A 21,667-nucleotide genomic window follows, 5' to 3' on the forward strand; every position below is an offset into this window, starting at 1 on the left:
GATATTATGTATCTTTAAAAATAAAAAAACAAAAAAACAAAAAAATAAAAAAATAAAATAAAAATAAAAATAAAAAAACAAGGCGGCCCTGGTGGCTCAGCGGTTTAGCGCCTGCCTTCAGCCCAGGGCGTGATCCTGGAGACCTGGGATCGAGTCCCACATCCAGCTCCCTGCATGGAGCCTGCTTCTCCCTCTGCCTGTGTGTCTCTGCCTCTCTCTCTTTCTGATGAATGAATAAATAAAATCTTAAAAAATTAAAAATTAAAAAAATAAAAATAAAAAAACAAGTGTTTATTTTTATTTTTATTACGCTTGAAATGTTTAATGACTTCTCAAACACATTTGATCCTAAAATAGTAGCTCCAAAAAAAAATCTGAATTTTTAGGTTTCAAATCACTATATGAATAGTTGCTGTATTTTTAAAGATTTTACTTATTTATTCATGAGAGACACAGAGAGAGAGACAGAGACACATAGGCAGAGGGAGAAGCCTCTCCCCTGCAGGGAGCCTGATGCGGGGACTCGATCCCAGGACTCTGGGATCATGCCCTGAGTCAATGGCAGACAATCACAGAGCCACCCAGGTGCCTCACTATATGAATAGTTTAAGTAAATTCTGAAGCTTGAAGGACTTGGGAAAAAGTCATTTATTACATACAGACTTACTATCTATAGACATTTACGTCTACAGATTAGTTATATAACTAAACTAGTCAATTTAGTAAAGCTTGAACCCTAGGCTATAAATAACAGGTGCAAAACTGACTCTAGTGGCCCAGAGTTCATCAGCTAAAAAGGCATAATCTTATTTAAATAAAAACTTTTTAAAAATTAAATAAAGAAAAATCATAATTTTATAATCCAGGATAGGGTATGCTTTAGGAAATCATTATAATAGTTAAGACAGTATTTTTTCCCCCCTAAACAAACAGCCAAAATGCAAGGAAAAAAACCTAACCAGATGCATAGGACATGAGCCGGGAAACTATTATTTCATCTGCATATATACAAAGAACCAAATAGTTCAGCAATACCAAAGAATTTGATTTATATGGCAATACAGAGAAATTTTAAAATATTCACTTAACATACTTCTGATCACTGAACATAATCTGCACTCTGTTCTTAAAAAAAACTACTCCACACAATATACAACATTAAGAATTTAACTTTATGTGCTCACACATTATAACATACTTAGCAATTGCATTTCACACAAGTTTAAGTTCAGTAACTTTGAAATTTGACAAGTAAAGTGCTAAAATTGCTGGAATGCAAACAGTGCACCTTCAAGAGAAGCATTCTACTACTGATCTGCAATCCACTGTGTATTGAGAGGTTACTTTGTGCCAACTGCTGTATTTTAATAAAGTAACACGTTTAAGTTTAAAACCACAGGCTGAAACTGATTGAAAAAAGGTCATCCTACAAAGGATTAATACTAAGATACATTAATTGAAAGTCAATTGTTTGACTCATTCAAAACATAACTTATAGTTGATGAAATTACACTTTCTGAAGGACCAAGCTATGGAGTTCTCATGCTGAGTAACATCAAAAAGATTAAAAATAAACATGTATGCCTTCAATATGTCATTTAATTTATACATTTTTTCAAAGACTTTATTTGACAGGCAGAGAAAGCACAAGTACGGGGAGTAGCAGGCAGAGGGAGAGGGAGACGCAGACTCCCAGCTGAGCAGGGAGCCTTGAAGTGGGGCTCGATCCCAGGACCCTGAGATCACGATCTGAGCTGAAATCAAGAGTCAAACGCTCAACCGAGTTGGTGCCCTAATTTATACATCCCCAAATTATCCTCTTCCATCTCAAATAATCTACATTAAAATATTAAATAATTCAACCTCATAAGGTACCAACACAAAAACATAACACCAAATTTAAGTTAGCTGAATATTGGAACTGCTATATGACATTGAGTCAGTAACACTAGTAAACCAACACAAAGTAGAAACCAAAGTTCATATTACCTAAACAGCTATACCAAAAAACTGTTTTCAGAAAATAAAGCAATTTTTATTCTTAAAAGTCACCATAATGTACATTCTCTTGCGAATTAAAGATGCCTAGTGTTGGGCAGCCCCGGTGGCCCAGCGGTTTAGCACCTGCCTTCCGCCCAGGGCATGATCCTAGAGTCCCAGAATCGAGTCCCACATCAGGCTCCCTGCATGGAGCCTGTTCTCCCTCTGCCAGTGTCTCTGCCTCTCTCTCCCTGTCTCTCATGAATAAATAAATAAATAAAATCTTAAAAAAAAAAAAGATGCCTAGTGTTTTCTCTGAAATGCAATTTTTTTTTCAAATGTTTAAGTACGTAGCAGTTTGTCTCCCACAACCAACTACCCAATAGCCATCCAGTTCCGTGCTTCACCTAAGCACCCGTAACATTCACAGGTTTCACCTTGAAGGGGTAATTAGGAGGGTTTTCCAAGGATTAAAGTTCTACACGTTCAGCAGCACAAATCTCTCACACATGAACTCAGTTAAAATGGTGTGAAACTAAAGTATACTTTTCCTATTTTTTAAGTTATTAATCCCATGAAAATCTTCAAAGCGCTTACAAACTTTAAACTTGACTGCACATATTTGCAAGAAAACCATTACGTTCTGATGAATGTTATTAGTTTTAAAACAAGCTTTAAAAACTTTGTAATTTCATCAGCTAAAGTTGTCTGAACTCCCAAGAGGCACAATACCAAACAGGAGCAGTAACTACACAGCATGTATATACCATGGAGAATGCCCAAGGATCCAACACAAGCGACCAAGGGAAGCTACAGGCTTCCATCTAAACAACGATTCCACTAAGAAAAGTAAAACGTCACAGCCCTACTCCTTACTTATTTCTCCACTTTCTCAATAGTTTAAAGATTCTTAAAAAGCCATGAGAAAAATCCTTAAGACTAATTAAGTGGTTCAGTTACAAACAATAGTTTAAGAGCATTTGAAACTCCCAACTTTCCTTACAAAACGGGACAAAATTTTTGAAAGACTATTCCACACCTGACCAACATTAAGAACATATGTAACCAAAATGGCAATATTAAAGTTTCCATTTAATCCATTAACCATACTTCAGAAAGTTCAGTGTTAACAAAATATTTCATTTAGTTTTTCAACTTGAATATTTCCAACAGGCTTGTTTTAAATTCTACACACAGCCATTAAATATTTTAATTCTTGTAATTTCTTCGAAGTTTAGAACACTTCTGAAATGTCACATCCCATTTCATTGCTAATCCTGAGAACTGAAAATTAGGTTAAATGTTATACCTAATTTTTAAATTATGAGAGTAACAGATTTGATCTCCCTTAAATAAATGGCTCTATTACAACATATTAAGTCCTTCCTCACTTCAGTCTTGACTTAATAAAATCCAAGTCTTCCACCGTGCCAACAGTAGCAAAATAGCTATTCTAAATAAAATCAAATAATCAGCAAACGCTCCAAAAAGCTGGTATCAAATTGCTTTGAAACTGAAACACACATATGTATAGAGTCTGAAGCAATTTTGGGAAAAAAAAAAAAAAAAAAGCATCCCCATGGATGAGCTTAAATCTATAAAATTTCAAAAATAAAACCTTTTCATCAAAGCCACAGATTATTTCCTGAATTGATCTGCTAAAGTCCAATACAAAATTTATATATACAATGAGGTTTGAGGATCCGCTGGGTGTTTAACTCTATGCTCTATTAGCTTAACAGAGCGCTTGAGTAACAGATTAAGATGGCAAAGCAATTTTCTGAACCAAAATGTACCTGAGTCTCTAAGAACGTTTTACATCATCCCTTAATGACATATCCCAGATTCAGGATCAGGCAAGTGTACACCTTTAAATTCATTTCACGGCCTGGTCTTATATACGGGCAAGTGTCCCCGCGGTAGGTCCTTCGCCGCTCTCCAGCACGGCGCGGACGGTCAGAGCTCACCAGACCATGACTCCCAGGCCAATCGATTGCAGCTGTTACTTGATGTTAGCCCCCCCCCCACCCCAAAATAAGCATTAACGGAAAATTAAAAGCAGAAGTTTTTAATGACAAAAAGAAGACCCCCAAAATAAAGCTTACAAGAATTTTTTAAAAGAAAAAAAAAAAAACCACGTGAAAGGAGGCTCACCTGCAGTTGGGTGGAGGGTCTAAAGTGATGTCGGCCAGTTCCTTCTGAATCCTGGAGTCAGGGAAGTGAGAGAGAAACACAAGAAACGTGAAGGCGTTGGCAGCCGCCCCGGGGCGCTCGGGCGGGCGGGCGGACGGGAGGACGGGAGGACGGACGGACGGACGCAGGCCCGCCCGGGGCCCGGGAGCCGCCGAGGGAGGAGCGCTACACAGCCCGGGCGGCGGGCCGCAGTTTACGGGAGGAAAAACAACTTTCTTCCCCCCGGCCGTGAGCTGGCGGCCCGGGGTCCCCAGCTCTCCCCGGGGAGGTTTCGGTTCCGGTCGTGCCTCGCACACCGAGGCAGCTGTATTTCTCGGGGTTTTCCGTTTAGGAAATCGTCGTGAGGCTGGTCGCTCGCGGACTCGTTTTCCGAGTCGCGTCAGAACGTGCCGGGCACACTCGCCCGCCGCGCCTCCTCCGCGGGGCGCCCGGGCCGGCCCCCGCCGCCGCCCCCGCCCCCGCCCGGGTCACCCCGGCCCCTCGCGCGCCCCCCCAGGCCGCCCCGCGTCCTCGGTGACGCCGCCAACATGGCCGCTCCCCGCGAGGCCCCTCGGGCCCGGGCCGGCCTGCCCGGCGGGTGCAGCCGCGGGCCGCGGGGGGGGGGGGGGAGCCCGCCCCGCCCCGACCGCCTCCTCCGAGCCCCGGGATCCCGGGATCCCCAGCCCCAGGCCGCGCGCGGAGCCCCGGGCGCCCCTCCGGCGAGGCCGGGCACCCGCAGGCGGCCCGCACAGGTGCACCCAGCCTCCGTCCCGCACCCCGTCGGCTCCCGCACCCCTTCCCGGACCTACTTTTTCCTGGCTATCCTCAATTCCCTTGGGTCTGCTCCCGTCCTTCCCCATCCCACGGTGGACACAGAGCCCGGGGCAGCCCCCCTTCTCCGCACCGACCCACCACTTCACAAAGAGCCCCATCCCCCACCCCTAGGCCGACGCCACCAGGCAGTTCACACCAAGCCCTGGCCTTTGTCTGCTTACCTAGGCGCTTGGAGCATCAATTAATACGACAAAGTTTGAGGCCTTTAAGCCTCTTCCATCTGCTAAATGGTGCCTTCTATTTTTATAACCTTTTTTGCTCCTATCACATAAAACCCTAAAGGGCTATGATACAACCGAAAAAAAAAAAATCACAAGGAGGTAGCACGGCAGTAAAAAACTAAACACAAACACGTTCTAAGGCAATCAATCACGATGGATGCTTGTCTCTATCCAAAGGTTTTCTGAGGGTGGGAAGATAGGCTGGGTAGATGCAATGCGGAGTGGGTGTTAGAAGGCATTTGTTTTTTTCCATGTGTAAGTTCAGAGAAATTAAGGGTGATGATTGGGGAAGTTCTTTAAACCTTCCTATTGGAGGACACTTCCTGTCCCCCACAAATCTGGTCAGTGTTAGAGAGAGGTTTGCTCACAGTCTTTACTGATACCTACTTACATCTGTGTCCTGCTAAATTCTTTTGCTACCAATAAGCATTTCAGTTGAGACATTCCCTAACACTGGGGCTGTTTGACTCATTACTGTATGTTAGACTACAAGTTTGGAATCTTGGTTTCCTGATTCTTTATCTGCATCTGTTAAATGGCTGTACCTTAAGACCTATGTACATAGCCAAAAATATCCTTTACCTGAGCACAACTGCATAAAAACACACACTGACTGCACTGCTCCTTGCCAAACCAGCCTCTACTACACTTACTGAGAAGGTAGTTACTTCTTCAGCCTGTAATACCAGACAGCTTTAACCACTTCACCTGTACAACTACCATTTGCACAATACTGACAAAAGATTTGTAAGTCACTCATACCTAAGTTTCACAGAATAATTCTTGTCCAGGCCACTCCCACTAGGGGCTTTTCCTCTCCTGTGGACTAGAAAGGAAACCACTTTACAGTATGTAGTTAAGTAACTTTTTGTCTACCAATTCAGACTCCTTTTTTGTTCTATTTCCTGGTATATGTGCCCCTTCCAAGCCAATGTATTTCACAGAGCAGCTTCTATAGGGTCTCCACTTGATCTTAGCCAAAAGGCTGAGAAGCAATTATAGGGTCTCACCAACATTAATTTCGCCTTTATTCTTTCCTGGATACACTGCCCCCTTTCCATTTTTTGCCTTTACTATTAACCTTAGCTCTGCTTCAACACTGTTAAGTGTATCGTATCTTTCAACACGATATCCAGGGAGCTAAAAACTGATGTTAACTTTATAGGTAAAATTATCCTTGGTAGCTTCCCACCTTTCATTTTTTGTACACCTGCCGATCCCTTTCCCAGGCATTTCCAAATAAGTTTTTTTAACTTATCATAAATGGACAAATTCCGTCTAATGAAAAATCCCCCTCAGTAACTTGCTGACACCAAGGAGACTTTTATATTTGACACCTGTGCTTTTATCCCCAAATCTATTCATGTGCGCCAATGATATACTGGTGCACAAAAAAATACTAACGACCTAAGGGAAATATCCTGCCTTAGGTCAGGCCAAAAGCTGTTCCAGCATGGGTCAGGGAGCACAGGTACTGCAGGTCGTGGTGGGGAAGGGTAGGGAGTTGGGGACATTAAGGAAAGCCCCATCCAAAGTGGCCTGGGTAGATGCCAGGTTCTGGGAGTACCAGCACAGGACTAATCAACGAGGGCCAGCTAGGATTCTTTGGAAGCGGAGATGCCATCAAACCACCCCTCTGAAAGAACAATCTTGCTAAGACATCTTGCCATTTAACTCTAGATGGCTACACTATTTGGAATAAGCTAAAGCCACTCTCTCATCCCCCCATGGTTAAGCCACCAAAGCACTTTTCCAACTTTTCAAATTTCTGGGAGAATGACAGAACAAACTTTCAAACTCTGAGTTCTAGGCTCACTACTCAGTGGAGACTAAAGACTCACATTCCATTTTTTTCTACGTTTTTTTTTAAAAAAGATACCCCTATTTAATCCACCATTTATATTCCTTGCTATCTTTCTGGTTTGCCACTTTAAAGTTTAATGACTGTCCACCTGAGAGCAGAGGATTTATGAAAGGGCATGGGGGTTCCCAGCAATCTGCTATAAATTAAGGGTCATGGAGATCAGAGAATATTACTAAAGGATCCTCAAAGGAAAAAAAAAAAAAAGTATGTTCTTCCAGAGACCTAAGAGGAAGAGTAAGGAAAACGAGCCACTGCTTGAATTCAACTTGGAAAAAGAACCAAAAATTTTTACAGCAATATGAGAAGATGTATCATGAAAAAAATGAGTTTCCCTGAAATTTGGCAAAATTGAAGATTTTGAAGAGAAAAAAAAAGAATCCCCCCCCCCAAATAAGCTAGAATACCCATTTTATACATCATCTATGGATTTGCTTGCCTCAACTCTCCAAATCAGAAGAATCTCTTGGAAGTTCTGAGAACATTTTCCACCTATTACATTTTTTTACCCTACTAATAGGAGTTATTCATTATGCAGTTTGTGGAGAAAGCTCTATTCAAAAAAAAGATCATAGCGCAACAGGTGAGGAGAAACCAAGATGGTAACAGAATTCGTTTTGATAGAGTTGTCTGGGCAGGTATTAGTAATTAAGTGGGATGCCAGCCTTGAGAAGGGTCACACGCTAGTGATTAATAGAACAAGTAATCTGAAATCAGATTTTGGGGGTCACTGATAAAAGTAATGAAGATTCTTACAAACTTCAGCAAGAAATGAGAGGCAAGCCACAACAGCTGCACGTGGACTAAAAGAAAAAAACCAGAGGCAATAGAGTAAAATAATTAAAGCTTCCGAGGCCCTTTTTTTTTTTTTTTTTTTCCTTTTTAACAACACGCAAACCCTGAGGAGCGTTCGAGCTACTCCTCAATGGGAGGCAGACCAAATGCAGCAAGAGGCAGTTCGGAAAATAGGAAGCCTAGGGGGGTGGGGGTGGAGTACGGTACCTCTTGGCGCTGGTGGAGAGGAGTTTGGAGTTTTTGCTCATGCTGACTTTACTCTCCTTCTTCTTGGGGGTGTTTGTTTCTTTCTCGGTTTGCTGGTTGGAGGACGAAGATGAGGAGGAGCTGGTGCTGGCCCTCGAATCGTCATCCGACATAGCGAACCCCCCACCCCACCCCGCAAACAGCCCCTGCAGGGGGAGGGAGACAAAACAGAAACACCCAGGCCGTGCAGTCAGCGCCAAGCAGGAACTCGGGTGCTGTCAGGAGGGCTTGGGCCAGGGGCGCCCCCGGCCGCCCGCCGCCCTCCCGCCGCCCGCCCGCCGCCCTCCACCCGCCCCTCAAAGTCTTCAGGCCCATCGAGGCTTCGGCAAATCGGACGCGGCTTGTTTATTTTTGGCCGCGAGTGGGGGACGCGGTGGGAAAACGCGGGCGAGCGGCCCCTCCCGTGCCCCCCGGGGGCTCCCCTCGGGGCAGGGAGGGGGGAGGGGGCGGGGGCGCCTCCGCGGGGCGCGGAGGGACGGTCCCGGCGGCGCGCCGGCCCCGGGGCGGTTTCGGTCGGCTTGGCGGGGGCGCGGGGGGCGCGGGGGGCGCGGGGGGCGCGGGGGGCGCGGGGGCGCGGGGCGAGCGGCCGGGGCCAGGCAGCGGGGGCAGGAGTGGAGTTTAGCGAGGTCGGGAGGAGCGCAGGGGCGGAGAGGAGTGAGAGAGGAAGCCGACCCGGGGGGACGGAGGCGAGGAGCGGGTGCCCGGGTGGGGGAAGGGAGCGGCCCGAGGGGGCCGGGGCGACGAGGCCCGAGGCCCCCCGGCGCCGCCCCCGACGCCTCTCCCCGCAGGCCTGCGGCTCGGCCGGCGGCTCGGGGCTGCGCGGCCGGGGCGGGGGTCCCGGGCACACGCCCGGCTGCCACCCCGTGGGGGTGGGGCGAGGGCGCGGGGGGGCCTCGGCCTCCTCGGCGCAGGAATAACAATGAGCCCTTCCGCCCCGGAGGGGTCAATCCCGCGGGCCCCCGCCCGGGGCACGGGGCTCCCCGCCGCCCCCGCCCCCGCCCCCGGCCCCCTCGGCGGCCCGCGGGGGGCTCCCGGGGCGGCGCTGACAGTTCGAGCCGCGACGCCCCCCCGGCCCCGGCGCAGGCGGGCCCCGCACCCCGCGCGGCCCGGGGTCCCTACCCATCCCCCGCGGGCGGGCCCCGGACCCCCGGGGCTCCTCGGCCGCTCGCCGCGCCCCCCCGCCCGAGCCCGGCGGCCCGGGAGGCGCGGGTCGGGGAGGCGGCGAGGGTGTCCCCGAGGCCCGGCGGCGCGGCCGGGGGGCGGCGGGCGGCGGGGGGGATCCCCGTACCTCTCTTTGTGTCTGGCTCCTCCGTGCCGCCGCGGCGGCTGCTGCTGCGGCTGCGGCTGGGCCTGGCCACTCGTGTCTCTCTCGCTGGGAGAGAAGCGGAAGTGCAGCAACAGCAACTATTAAACAGGCAATGGCTTCCCCCAGCCACACACGCTCGCACACACACTCCTCCTCCTCCCCTCCCCTCCCCTCCCCCTCCCCGCCCGGCCCGGTCCCACCCACCCGCGCTCCCCTCCCCCCCGCACACCTCCGGGGGGGCGCGGGGAGGGCGCGGGGGGGCGCGGGGGGGCGCGGGGGCCCCGGGAGTCCCTGCCCCTCCCCCGCTCCCCACCGGGCGCCGCGGGACGCCGGGGCCGGGGCGGGGGCCGGGGCGGGGGCCGGGGCCGGGGCCGGGGCGCCTCTCCCGAGTGGTTCGGGGGCCCCGGGTCCCGGGCTGGAGAGGGGAGGCCCTTCCGAGGTGGGGGCGCTGGCAGCGGCGGGGACTGTGTGCACTGGGGCGGTCGCGAGAGGAAGTTCTTCCCCAGAAGGGCTTTTGGGAAGGGGAGGTGACACACTGGTGGGGAAGGTAGCAGCTTGATGGCAAGGACTTTGGACTCGACGAGGCTGGGGAGACTCTCCCTAAAAAGTGGCCCGTGTAAGCCCCGCGACGGGGTCTGCCTAGGAGCTGACCCTGGCGTGCGCCTGGGCGGGTCACCTGGCGGAGCAGAGGTCGGCTCGGGCTCGCCTGTGAGGGAAGAGCTCAGCGTAGCTTTCTGCTCTGCTCGGGCACGTGCAATTTTACGATTTTAGATCCTTTCAGTCACTTTTTATTAAAAGTGGTGGTGTTCTGTAAAAGTGATACAAAGGATCCGTGACAGGTAAAACCAACGTGTAACAGGCTCACAAATGTGAGAAATTACTTGGGGGGAAAAAAAAACCCCTTTGCTGCGGAATTAGGTTGCGTTTCGGACTTTTGGTGTCCGTCTAAGTAGACACTTTGACTTTTGGAAATTGGATCAAAAGTTTGGGGACTCTGGTACCAGTTTCAACGATAACGTAAATGCTATTCAAATTAACTTAATGTTTTTAGAGTAATCAGGAGTTCTTCTGAATTGTTCCTCGTTTAGCATTTTTACCAAGATTAAGCCATCAAAAAAAAAAAAAAAGATTAATGTATCACATTATGATTTAGTTTCTCACTTCTCATTTCAGTTGAAGGAAACTGAAGATATACGTGCAGTGCCACATATATAGGGTCTGGTACATCAAGGAGACCTCGAGTCAGGTTTCCATGGGCCACTCTAAATTCATTCAAATTGCCATCCTTTTCCATGGCAACAGTGGCTTCTGTTACCACAGGGCACACAACAGGTATAAAGCTTATGGCAAATCCACTAAACGGGAAAACAACCATTCTTACCCCCCACCTGAACCCCTTCTAGCTCTCTACATTCAAACTCCAACTTTATCAGGACTCAGAAAGTAATCGTGCATGTTCCTTAATCCTTACCAGGAAACCTGTATCTACCAGGAATTGTCACAGAATCAAGAAGTCCAAAATCTGGGAAAAACTGTATAGGTCATCATTTCAGCCTCCTACCTCCCACCTTCAGACAGAGCTGTCCCTTAGTCACTCAAATGCATAGAAATTTTGAAAGATTGCCACACATTAGTGTTTGGTTGCAGGATTCCTGGTAGAGTATATGTATATTTTTTAAATGACATTCCCTGCTGTATGTTATTTGAATAAAACAACCAAAAAAATCTCTCTTAAACCAGGTTGTGTATTTTTTGTGCTTCTCATGAAGAAGAGATAAATTCAAGAGAAAACAATAAGCAACTATGAAATTAAACTGAATTGGGATGAAGAAAATAAGTTATCAAAATTGAGACTTCCTCTTACAAAAATGTGAGTTTCTGACACCTTATAATACACGTACACACTATAAGCACAACCGGTAAAAAAAAAAAAAAATTATATGTATAAAGACGAGAGCTGGCAGAGAACACAGGAAAATAAAAAGTTTGATTTGCTGATATGACTAGGAAGGTGAATTTTTAAATTTTGGTTTGCATACGTTGGATACTTGGATACTAAATAGGATAATATTTAAAGAAAAAAAAAAATCCCTGAACATAGGAGTTTGTGTTTCATTGTTGATGCTTGGGTTGGATCCATCCCTGGGGAAATAAATCATGTAATCAGAGGGCTCCTCCTCTATAAGAGAAGTGTTTTCCCAACCATCAGTCTAAAAGGATAGTAGCCCTGTTTTGTGTACTAGTCCTTATCTCTAACACTGGTTAGTGCTTTATGGTTTGAGAATGACCCACTGAGAGAGAATCAAAACCTCAAAATATTTAGAAAAGAACTCACTGTTCTCAGAAGACTCATCGTTACATCAGATTATTTTAAATATACAGTTGTCTCAGTCATAAGAAACTAAAAGTTTATTTACAACCTTCCAGTTTTACTTATACACACATTACCAGGCCTAAGGAGTTAAATTGACCTCTATGAACCTCAGTTTCCTTGTCTATAAAGGGCAAGTGCCGTACTGATTGGCAGAGTCAGAAGAATCAAATGCGGATCTCTAATAAAGATGGTTTGTTAACTGTTATGGAAAGTAAATTATTAATAATCCCACCCTGATATTAATTCTCAGGAATCTTGTTAGTACATGGAGACTTTATGACTTAGAATTGACGACAAATATAAAAAACTTCCTATGAGGGATCCCTGGGTGGTGCAGCAGTTTGGTGCCTGCCTTTGGCCCAGGGTGTGATCCTGGAGACCCGGGATCGAGTCCCATGTCAGGCTCCCGGTGCATGGAGCCTGCTTCTCCCTCTGCCTATGTCTCTGCCTCTCTCTCTCTCTCTCTCTCTCTCTCTCTGTGACTATCATAAATAAATAAATAAATAAATAAATAAATAAATAAATAACTTCCTATGAGAGAGCGTCAAGGAATCATAGAATTTTATTTGCCAGAAGGGGCCTAAGATATATTTAAATTCAAATTCCTAGTGTTACAGATGAAGAAATTAAGGCAAAGGTTTGCATGTCTTGTTCAAGGTCATGCAGTGAGTTGGTGGCACAGTTGTGGCTATGGCTCATGCTGCCTACAGATGATATGGAGGGTGGGGGAGGAGGGAGCCTCAATTACATTAAAAAATATGTATCAAATATAAAAGAGCTCTGGGGGTGCCTGGCTGGCTCAGTAGGTGGTGCAAGCGACTCTTGATCTCTGGGTTATAGGTTCGAGCCCCACATTGGGTGTAGAGAGTACTCAAAAATAAAAGCCTTTAAAAAAAAATCGGATAATATTTTCAAGAATTTATTAGCAATCAGGACAGATGGAAAAATGGAAGCAAGTTAAAGGAATCATTACTCTTAGAGCATTTACTTAAAACGACCACTACTGAAGTTCCCTACTCCCAATCCTGAGGATAATCGTCATCATTTACCTATTTCATATTTCTGGGTATATTTTAAATAGGCAATATATTTTCATGCTATATTATTTTAAAGAAACCAAAAGGTATGCCTCGAAAATTTCCCCCCTCCCTCCCCCTCCCCCACTCCCCCCACTCTGTGGTCAGCTATGCTTGTGCAAACAAATACATACAAATACATTGGGTGCTTTGAAAGGAATGCTCAATTTACATTTAAAAGATGCACCCAGTTACAGAAGCCCAAGTCATGCAACACTGTGATATCTCTGTGCTTTGAGAAAGTGGGCTTCAGTTTTTACTAATACCTATTCCTGATTCTCAGATTAATCCAAGTCTTCGAGCCATCTTTAGAGTATCAAGTACTTTTAAGTAGAAGCACTTGAAGATCAAGGTGCTGACTGATCTCTAGTAGGTAAAATGATAGTTGATTCGGAAGAAAGAGACCCAGTCTGACTTCTGAGCCCTCCTATTTTTGGCTCATTGCTTACACTGAACTTAAAGTGTTTCATAAAGGCGACCATTCTTTGGCCAATTTCACATCTAAAGAACTGTCAAGCAAATTAACACATGTTAATATGGGTTTTTAAACTTGCCTTATGGCTAGATAGAAAAGATTTCCTTTTTCTGTCAAAAGAAAAAAAATCTTATGTTTGGAATTTAAAAAGAATTCTTATAAAGCCTTTCTGAAAATATAGACTCGCTGCAGATTTCAGTACAACTCGATTTATTTTATGATACTCCTTTGCCTGAAAAATGCATTCCTTATACAGAAAGATAAGGAAGGTTCAAAAAGAAGGGTCAATTCCATGAAGCCTAATGAGATCTAGGGCTTTTATCTTCAATTCAGGTCATTTTTCTGTAGGCCTTTAAAAAAAAAAAAAAAAAACCACTGGTCCCTTAGAAGGACCCTAAATATTGTTAGACCTTACTGGTCTTGAATGTTGCTATCACAGGAAGCTAGGACAGAGCTAAATTATTTTTTTCTACCACATGGAGGCATTGAACAACCATGTGATTTTCAAAATTTACCAAGACTCCGGTAAAGTCTAGTGCTTTCTTAGGCTAGGGCAAAAAGGTTTGTTTGATGTTGACAAATGGATAGTGCTTAGTAGAGAAGCGGTTTTCCCAATTTATAATTTAGCATCTCCTTTATAGAGCACATTCCCTAAACAAACTAGCCACCTTCAACCTTCTTTACGTTGATAACATAAGGACTATATTGAAATATACTGGATTGCAATTCAAGCAGTTTTATTTCATTAATCTCTGAAACCTTTTCTTAACACTTTTGCAGTTTTCTAAGATTTGGGAGAATGAAATAGTAAGGAAAATTACTTTTATTTCACGTTCTTAATGATCTATTGTGAAACTTTTTTAAACATCACTTACCCCACAGTTCCATGGTGTGGCAAATCTATAGTCAAGGATTCAGTTTTGAATCCAAAATTTACCTCATTAATTGCAAAACCCCAGAAGCAATCAGCAGCAAAGATTCCAATCTTGACTTGCTAAGCATACATGACGACGTCTGTCTTTATAAGTAGACAGTACTCATGTCTCAGCCACAAATCAATTAATCAACAAACATTTATTAATTGCCCTGTGTGTGCAAAGCACAGTACTGGGTGTTTCAGCAGGTATAAAGAAGTCTAAGAGGTTCTCTCTGGCCTCCAGCAACGGCCAGGGGAGAAGGGATTATAGCTAAGCCTAGGAGGACAAGTAGGACTGGGGAAGACAGGCATTCCCAGAGATGGAAATGACATTTAAAAAGACAGGGAAAAATCATCAGACAGACTCAAGAGTATTTTATTATTAAAATACAGATATAGGGATCCCTGGGTGGCTCAGCAGTTTGGCGCCTGCCTTCGGCCCAGGGTGTGATCCTGGAGTCCTGGGATCAAGTCCCACATCGGGCTCCCGGCAAGGAGCCTGCTTCTCCCTCTGCCTGTGTCTCTACCTCTCTCTCTCTCTCTGTCTCTCGTGAATAAATAAATAAAATATTTTTTAAAAAATTAAAAAATACAGATATTAATATATAAAGTAGAAACTACTTTATTAAAAACTGAAATAATGAAACTGGACTTTATTCTTCAGAAATGTCACTGGCATGAAGGACAAAGAAAAACGAGCTTCCAGATTAAAGGAAATTAAAGAAGCATGATAGCTATATGTAATATATGATCCTGGATCAGATCCTATACAGCATGGGGGAACATTTTTTGTAAAAGACAGAATTGATTTAAAAAAAGAAAAAAAGAATTGGGTCAACTGAAAAAATTAGAGTATGGAATTTAGATATAAGTGTTGTATGGATGGTAAATTTCCTGAAGTTGTTAACTATACTGAGGATATTCTAGTTTTTAGGAAATACACGCTGGAACCTTAACCAGTGAAGAGGCATGATGTCTGTAAACTATTTAAATAACAAAGAAAACAATTAACAATGTATGTTGGGGGTGGGTGCAGAAAGAGAGAGAGAGGGAAGAAAGGAACAAAACCAATGTGTCAAAATGTTACAAATTAGTGAATCTGGGTAAAGGGTATGGATGTTCTCTGCATGATTCATAGGACTTTGCTTTAAATTTGGAGAAACAAAAATGTGCTTCCATCAGAGGGAATGAAATGGAGGGGAATGAAGAAGAGATTACAAACATATTTCATATCTCTGTATTGTTTCGATTCTTAAAATAAGTGTGCATTCCTTTAGTACATTTTTTAAAAAATATTTTATTTATTTATTCGTGAGAGTCACACAGAGAGAGGCAGAGACATAGGCAGACGGAGAAGCAGGCTCCCCGCGGGGAACTTGATCACCTCGTGAGGCGTGAGGCCCTGAGCCGAAGGCAGTCACACAACCATTGAGCCATCCAGGTGCCCCTCTTTAGTACATTTTAAATCGAATGGCTAAATCTTTAAAAGAACAAAAAGGTATGTGGAGGCAGAAAACCCAAGTGACCAGGGAGCCCACAAATAGGCTAATTTGGTTGTAGGACATGGAAAAGTGAGTGGATGGACAGAAGGGTGAAAAGTGGGTACCCTGAGTTTGCAGAGGGACTTCAAGGAGACCTAAGAAGCCTGAATTTCATCATAGGATAAAAGGTACCAGGGAAAGACATTAGAGACATTTTAGCTTCACAGGTATTTTAAGAAGATTAGTTTCATAGAAAAGGCAGAAAGGAGAGAAAGGAGTCAAGGAAACCAGGAGGAGGCCATTGAAGAGTACACGAGCAGGGAAGCAGTTCCTAATTCCTAATTCTCTGCGCTTATTTTAATTAATCGCTGTTTAATGCCAAAGCTCTGGGAATTTCAGTGCTGTGACAACAGAGACTATGCCTGCTTAGAACTATTTGGAACAGGGGCACCTGGGTGGCTCTGTGGCTTAGTGTCTGCCTTTGGCTCAGGTCGTGATCCTGGGGTTCTGGGATCAAGTCCCGAATCGGGCCCCTGCAGGGAGCCTGCTTCTCCCTCTGCCTATGTCTCTGCCTCTGTGTCTCTCATGGATAAAAAAAATAAAATCTTAAAAAAAAAAAAAAAAGACTATTTGGAACACTGCTTGACACTTAGTAGGCAAGCAATACAAAATTAAGGTAGGGAATGAAAACCATCCTTGTCTTCGATAGTAGTGTTTTCCTTCTTCCCATCTCCTGCGATGTTCCATCATTCACAAATGTATGGTTACACCACCCAGCGGTGGACAAGGGATTGTGGAGTCTGTGGTGCTGTTCCCAGAAGCACAGATGACCCCAGGGCAAGGCATGAAGTGACCCCAGCCCCCCAGAGTGGAAAGGAATCCAGCGTTGACATCAGAGTTACAGAATTCCAAATTGGAAGAGCTCTAGAGATCATGAGGTGAACCCTGTTCTGTTGACAGACAAGGAAGCTGACATCCAAAGAGGCAAGATGAGTTTTCAGAGATCAGACAACTAGTTAGCAGCAGCCCTTGGAGGAATCCAAGTGGACTATGGAGACTTACAGAATCTACAAACATGGAGCAGCAGAGAGTGGCCACAGAAGCCAGAGGTAACGCCTCTGTGGAGGCAAACATACTATGTTTTATCTACACAGCACTGCTTTCTGTGGATCTAGGCTGTCAGAGTCTGTGATAGCCATTCCACAGTGTACATGAGGCTGGACTCAGATTCACTCCTCAAACACACACAGACACACACACTCACACACCTCTCTTGCTTCCTCTACTCACTGGATTGAAGCAATCCCAAATCTCACAGTGCAATGGTGACAGATATTTGCCCAATATGATTATAAGAATAGAAGTAGAGATTCCTATGTCCCCTTCTTCATCCCTGACTTTACTCACCTTAAGAAGTCTTCTTAGATATCCGTGACCAAGAAAAACAGGAAAAAGGCGACCACTGTGGCTTTGTGGCTGAGGTTGCACCCATTGGCATTGGGTTCCCACAAGTTGTGAGGGGCTGAAGTTGAGGAATATCCTTGCCCCATACTCCCACACATCATTCTTCCCCACTTCTCCATCTAAGGCAGGAGCATAGATCAGGCCAGTTAAGAGAACAGACCTGTTTCTTTTTTTTTTTTTTTTTAAGATTTTATTTATTTATTCATGAGAGACACAGAGAGAGAGGCAGAGACACAGGCAGATGGAGAAGCAGGCTCCAAGCAGGGAGCCCCATGTGGGACTGGATCCCAGGTCTCCAGGATCATGACCCCCGCAGAAGGCGGTGCTAAACCACTGAGCCACCCCGGCTGCCCTATTTTTCAAAGTTCAATTCAGTGATCTCAGACTTTCTTTGGCTGTCCAGAGTTAACAAATTAGAACAGTGCATGCAGCTAAACCTTACTTACCTACTATTTTGTAGTGTTTCCTGTCAGCTGAGAAATTATAGGAAAGGGAAGAGAGGACCCCTGCCCTACTTCAGCTCCAGCCCGATGCCAAGGTCATAGAGATGAGTAACCACCTGTTGATTGACTGGTACTAAGGCAAGAGCCTCTGAAAAAGCATGAATAAACAAGTAAGTCAGAATTCTGGATTTTGCCCAGAAATGTTCCTCTCTAAATAAGTGAGTCAGAATGGCCCAAGTATGTGACGCTTCTGCTTAACCTGTTTGGAGAACTGTCAGGTGAAGTACTGTTTCAGAGGATTTGCATCTATTACCTGAAATTCCCTTTGTCTTTAGATGGACAGTTAGCCCAACCTCTTAAAAGTGTTAAATCAAGAGATCCAAAAGAAAACTGGCTGTGGACAAGTTGAGATTTCCAAAGAAGTTTAAAACATGAAGAAACTCTCTGGGAAATCTGTCAATCACAATATGGGTAAGTGTGGAAAATGTTTAGGCTCCTTGACATGATTGTTTTCTCCTATAAGATTTGTACATTGGATTTCCAGAAACAATAAAACTATCATCATCACTTTTTGTTTGAAAAAGTTATATTCTGCAACATCTGCTCAGGTTCTCTGGTCTATTCTAGGGGAAAGAATAGAACTGGACAGTTTTGGGGAGTATCTGTCCTTTTCTTAGAGTTTAAAATTTTTATTATATATTCAGGTGTCAAGAGCCATAACTTTTCTATGAAAACAGATCTTTTTGTATAATTACATAAAGACTTATATTCAGAAACCCTCAAATAGTAAGAAAGCCACTTATCCACAGCCCCGGATCACTCCGTGGGCATCACTGTGTCCTTGAGCGATATAAGTGGGGAGATTAGGAGTTTTATATTCCAATATCTGGAGTTTATTTAGTTCCAGTTGTGTCTTAGTTTAAAATAAATCCTTGGGGTAGTGGGTTGGTCTAAGAGGTATATATTTAAGATGTTATTTTTGGAAACTGCTAGAGAATAAAATGAAAACTTGTGATTTTCCTTCAGCTTGGCTTGAAAATAAAATAAAGATTTTATGAACTTGGAGGTGAATACATTTACTCTCCTCAAACTTGCTCACTTGTACACGAGTGACTTACAGCAGAGCCTGGAATAGAGAATTCCACTTCTCCACGTTTTTCTTAGCTCTGTCCCTGTATATGGATTGATCTTTACCAAAATCAACCATCCTCTTCTTTAAAAAAAAAAAAAAATTGCATAAAGCTCCAATATGTTTGTTATAAATACATACTATTATTGGAATCATCCAGTTGTTTATTTATTGCATATCTAAATGCTATCTAGTGTCCAAACTAGATAATTTAGGTTTGACCCCCTATAGGAAAGGCTAGCAAGGTTTTCCTTTGGAGCATAGGGTATTTTTGTTTAGTTTAGTTTTTTAGTATAAGGTTTTGGTGTCCTCTCCTTATGAAAATATACATGAAACTCCTACTTGTGTAAGATGTGAAGGCAAAGCTGTGCTGTGTGTTACCATCACTGAGGGGACATTTGGATGTGGTACTGTGCTATCTCTGAAACAACTTTATTTATTTACTTACTTATTTAATAAACTCCATCCCTGTTATGGGGCTCAAACTCACAACCACAAGGTCAGGAGTCATATGCTCTACTGACTGAGCCAGCAAGACACCCTGCCCCCCCCCCAGAACAAATTTAATAGGCAGCTTCTGCTTTCTAAAAAGTCCCTTTTTATTTATTTGTTTACTTTTTATTATGAAAAATTTTAAACATTCATAAAAATAGAATAGTACGTGGATCTTCATATACACACCCTACCACTCACATTTAAGAATTGGTAATATTGGGTACCTGGGTGGCTCAGTGGTTGAGTATCTGCCTTTGGCTCAGGTTGTGATCCTGGGGTCCTGGGATGGAGCTCCCTGCTTTTCTCTCTGCCTATGTCTCTGCCTCTTTCTCTGTGTTTCCCATGAAGAAATAAAAATCTTAAAAAGAATTGATAATATTTGTTATATTTACTTTATCTTCTTCTTCTTCCTTTTTTTTTTTTTTTTTTTGCTAAATCATTTACAATGACAGACATCAAGACAATTTACCTGGGGCTGGGCAGGGGGGCGGGGGGGCAGTGCGCCTGGGTGGTACAATCAGTTGAGTATCACCTCTTGGTTTCTGGTAGGGTTGTGATCTTAGAGTCATGGAATGAAGCTGTGCTCAGGGGGGAGTCTGCTTAAGATTCTCTCTCTCTCCCTCTTCCCCTTCCCACCATGAGCACTGGGCTTGTATGCACTCTCTTTCCGTCTCTTTCAAATAAATCAATAAATCTTAAAAAAAAAAAAAAAAGACAATTTATCCCTAAATTCTTCAATATGCTTGTCCAAAAAATAGCCACATACCATTATCACACCTGACAAAACTAGTAATGGCTCCCTGGTATTGTCTAAATATTCCATACATATTCAATTTTCTAATTTCCTTTTAGGTTCAAATCAGTATTCTATTAAAGACATTTTGCTTGTTTTGTCTCTTTTTTTTTTTTTAAAGATTTTATTTGTTTGTATCTTTGAGAGAGAGAGAGAAGGGAGAGGAGCTGAGGAAGAGAGGGACAAGCGGACTCCTTGCTGAGCATGGAGCCCAACACCGTGCTCCATCCCACAACTCTGAGATCATGACCTGAGCTGAAACCAAGAGTCAGTCACTTAACCTACTGAGCCACCCAGACACCCCCATTTTATCTCTTTTAATCAAAAACAATCCCCTACTTTCCCCCCCTTTTTTTCCTTGTGGCATTTTCATTGAGTCATTGAAAAGACATGCCAGTTTGTATTGTAGAATGTTCCACATTATGGATTTGCTTGACTGTTTTTCTTCATGGTATCATTTAATATGACCCCTCTATCCTTCCTTTGTCCTGTAAATTTGAGGTGTGATTCATTCCAGTTAAACCTTTTTGGCAAGACAGTCAAGTCATAGGTGACACTGTACTTCCTGTTGCAACACATCAGAAGGCAATTCCTTTTGTCCCTTAAAATGAATCTCTTGAGAAGCAGAAACATGTACCATTTCTCATTTGTCTTAAAAAGCACCTCTAGGCTTGCACTCTCTCTCAAATAAAAAAGTAAAAGATTTTATTTATTTATTTGAGAGAGAGAGAGCATGGGCGGGGGTTGGGGAGGCAGAGGGAGAAGCAGACTTCCCGCTAAGCAACCTGATGTGGGGCTTGATCCCAGGACCCAGAGATCACAACCTGAGCCAAAGGCAGATGCTTAACCCACTGAGTCACCCAGGCACCCCTAAATAAAATCTCAAAAAAAAAAAAAAAAACCCCACTGGACCAGAACTGTGAATGTCATTTACCCTCTCAGATCCTCAGTTCTCTTGTGACAGATACAAGCAGTAATGACTCTGTAACTTCATAGAGTTATGGTAAGGACCACAGGAGAAAATAATAACATGAATAACTACTATTTATTGAGCAGTCACTATGCCAAGCCCTATGCAAGAGCTTTCTTTCCATTTACTGTTCCAGTTAATACACTAACCACAAGAGATAGGTACTATTATAATAGCTTCTATTATGCAGGTAGGGAAACAGACTCAGAGACTGAAGCAATTTTGCATAGGTCAGACAACTGTTAGGAGGAGGAGGCGGGATGTAAACTCCACCACCCCCCACCGCAGAGCCTGTGCAGGAAATCATCGTGAGTACTACACAAAAGTGAAGAATCAACACAGAAATACCAGTCCTTGTGTTAGGGGATTGAGAGGATGTGTTTTTTGGTTTGTTTTTTTTTCCTTTGTCTTTTTTTCAGACTTTCACTGATCTTATTCTATTACTTTAATATCTATGAAATGAATAGGCATTTACAGAGGAAGACATACAATATGGATATAAAATAACAATCAGAATCATTTATGACTTACCTGCTCTGGTGGTACTGACAACAGAATAAAAGGAATCACATCAACAATAATAAAAAAACTTTGCCTAGAGGGAAATAGACATATGAAGTAACACCATAAACAGAT

General features: G+C 43.9%; 1 protein-coding gene across 1 annotated transcript in view; it reads right to left on the bottom strand.

Annotated features, from left to right (window-relative positions):
• UBE2E1 (ubiquitin conjugating enzyme E2 E1) overlaps positions 1 to 9,859 on the bottom strand; it is a 76,450-nt gene extending 66,591 nt beyond the window's left edge. The window contains exons 1-3 of the mRNA XM_072726736.1: positions 9,398 to 9,859; positions 8,071 to 8,255; positions 4,135 to 4,185 (exon numbers count right to left, since the gene is read on the bottom strand). Coding sequence (XP_072582837.1) covers positions 4,135 to 4,185; positions 8,071 to 8,222 — 203 coding nt within the window. The 5' untranslated portion in view covers positions 8,223 to 8,255; positions 9,398 to 9,859. The remainder of the gene's footprint in view (positions 1 to 4,134; positions 4,186 to 8,070; positions 8,256 to 9,397) is intronic.
• Positions 9,860 to 21,667: the final 11,808 nt, after the last annotated feature.

The sequence above is a fragment of the Vulpes vulpes genome, chromosome 11, assembly GCF_048418805.1.
Source record: "Vulpes vulpes isolate BD-2025 chromosome 11, VulVul3, whole genome shotgun sequence".
Classification (NCBI taxonomy): domain Eukaryota; kingdom Metazoa; phylum Chordata; class Mammalia; order Carnivora; family Canidae; genus Vulpes; species Vulpes vulpes.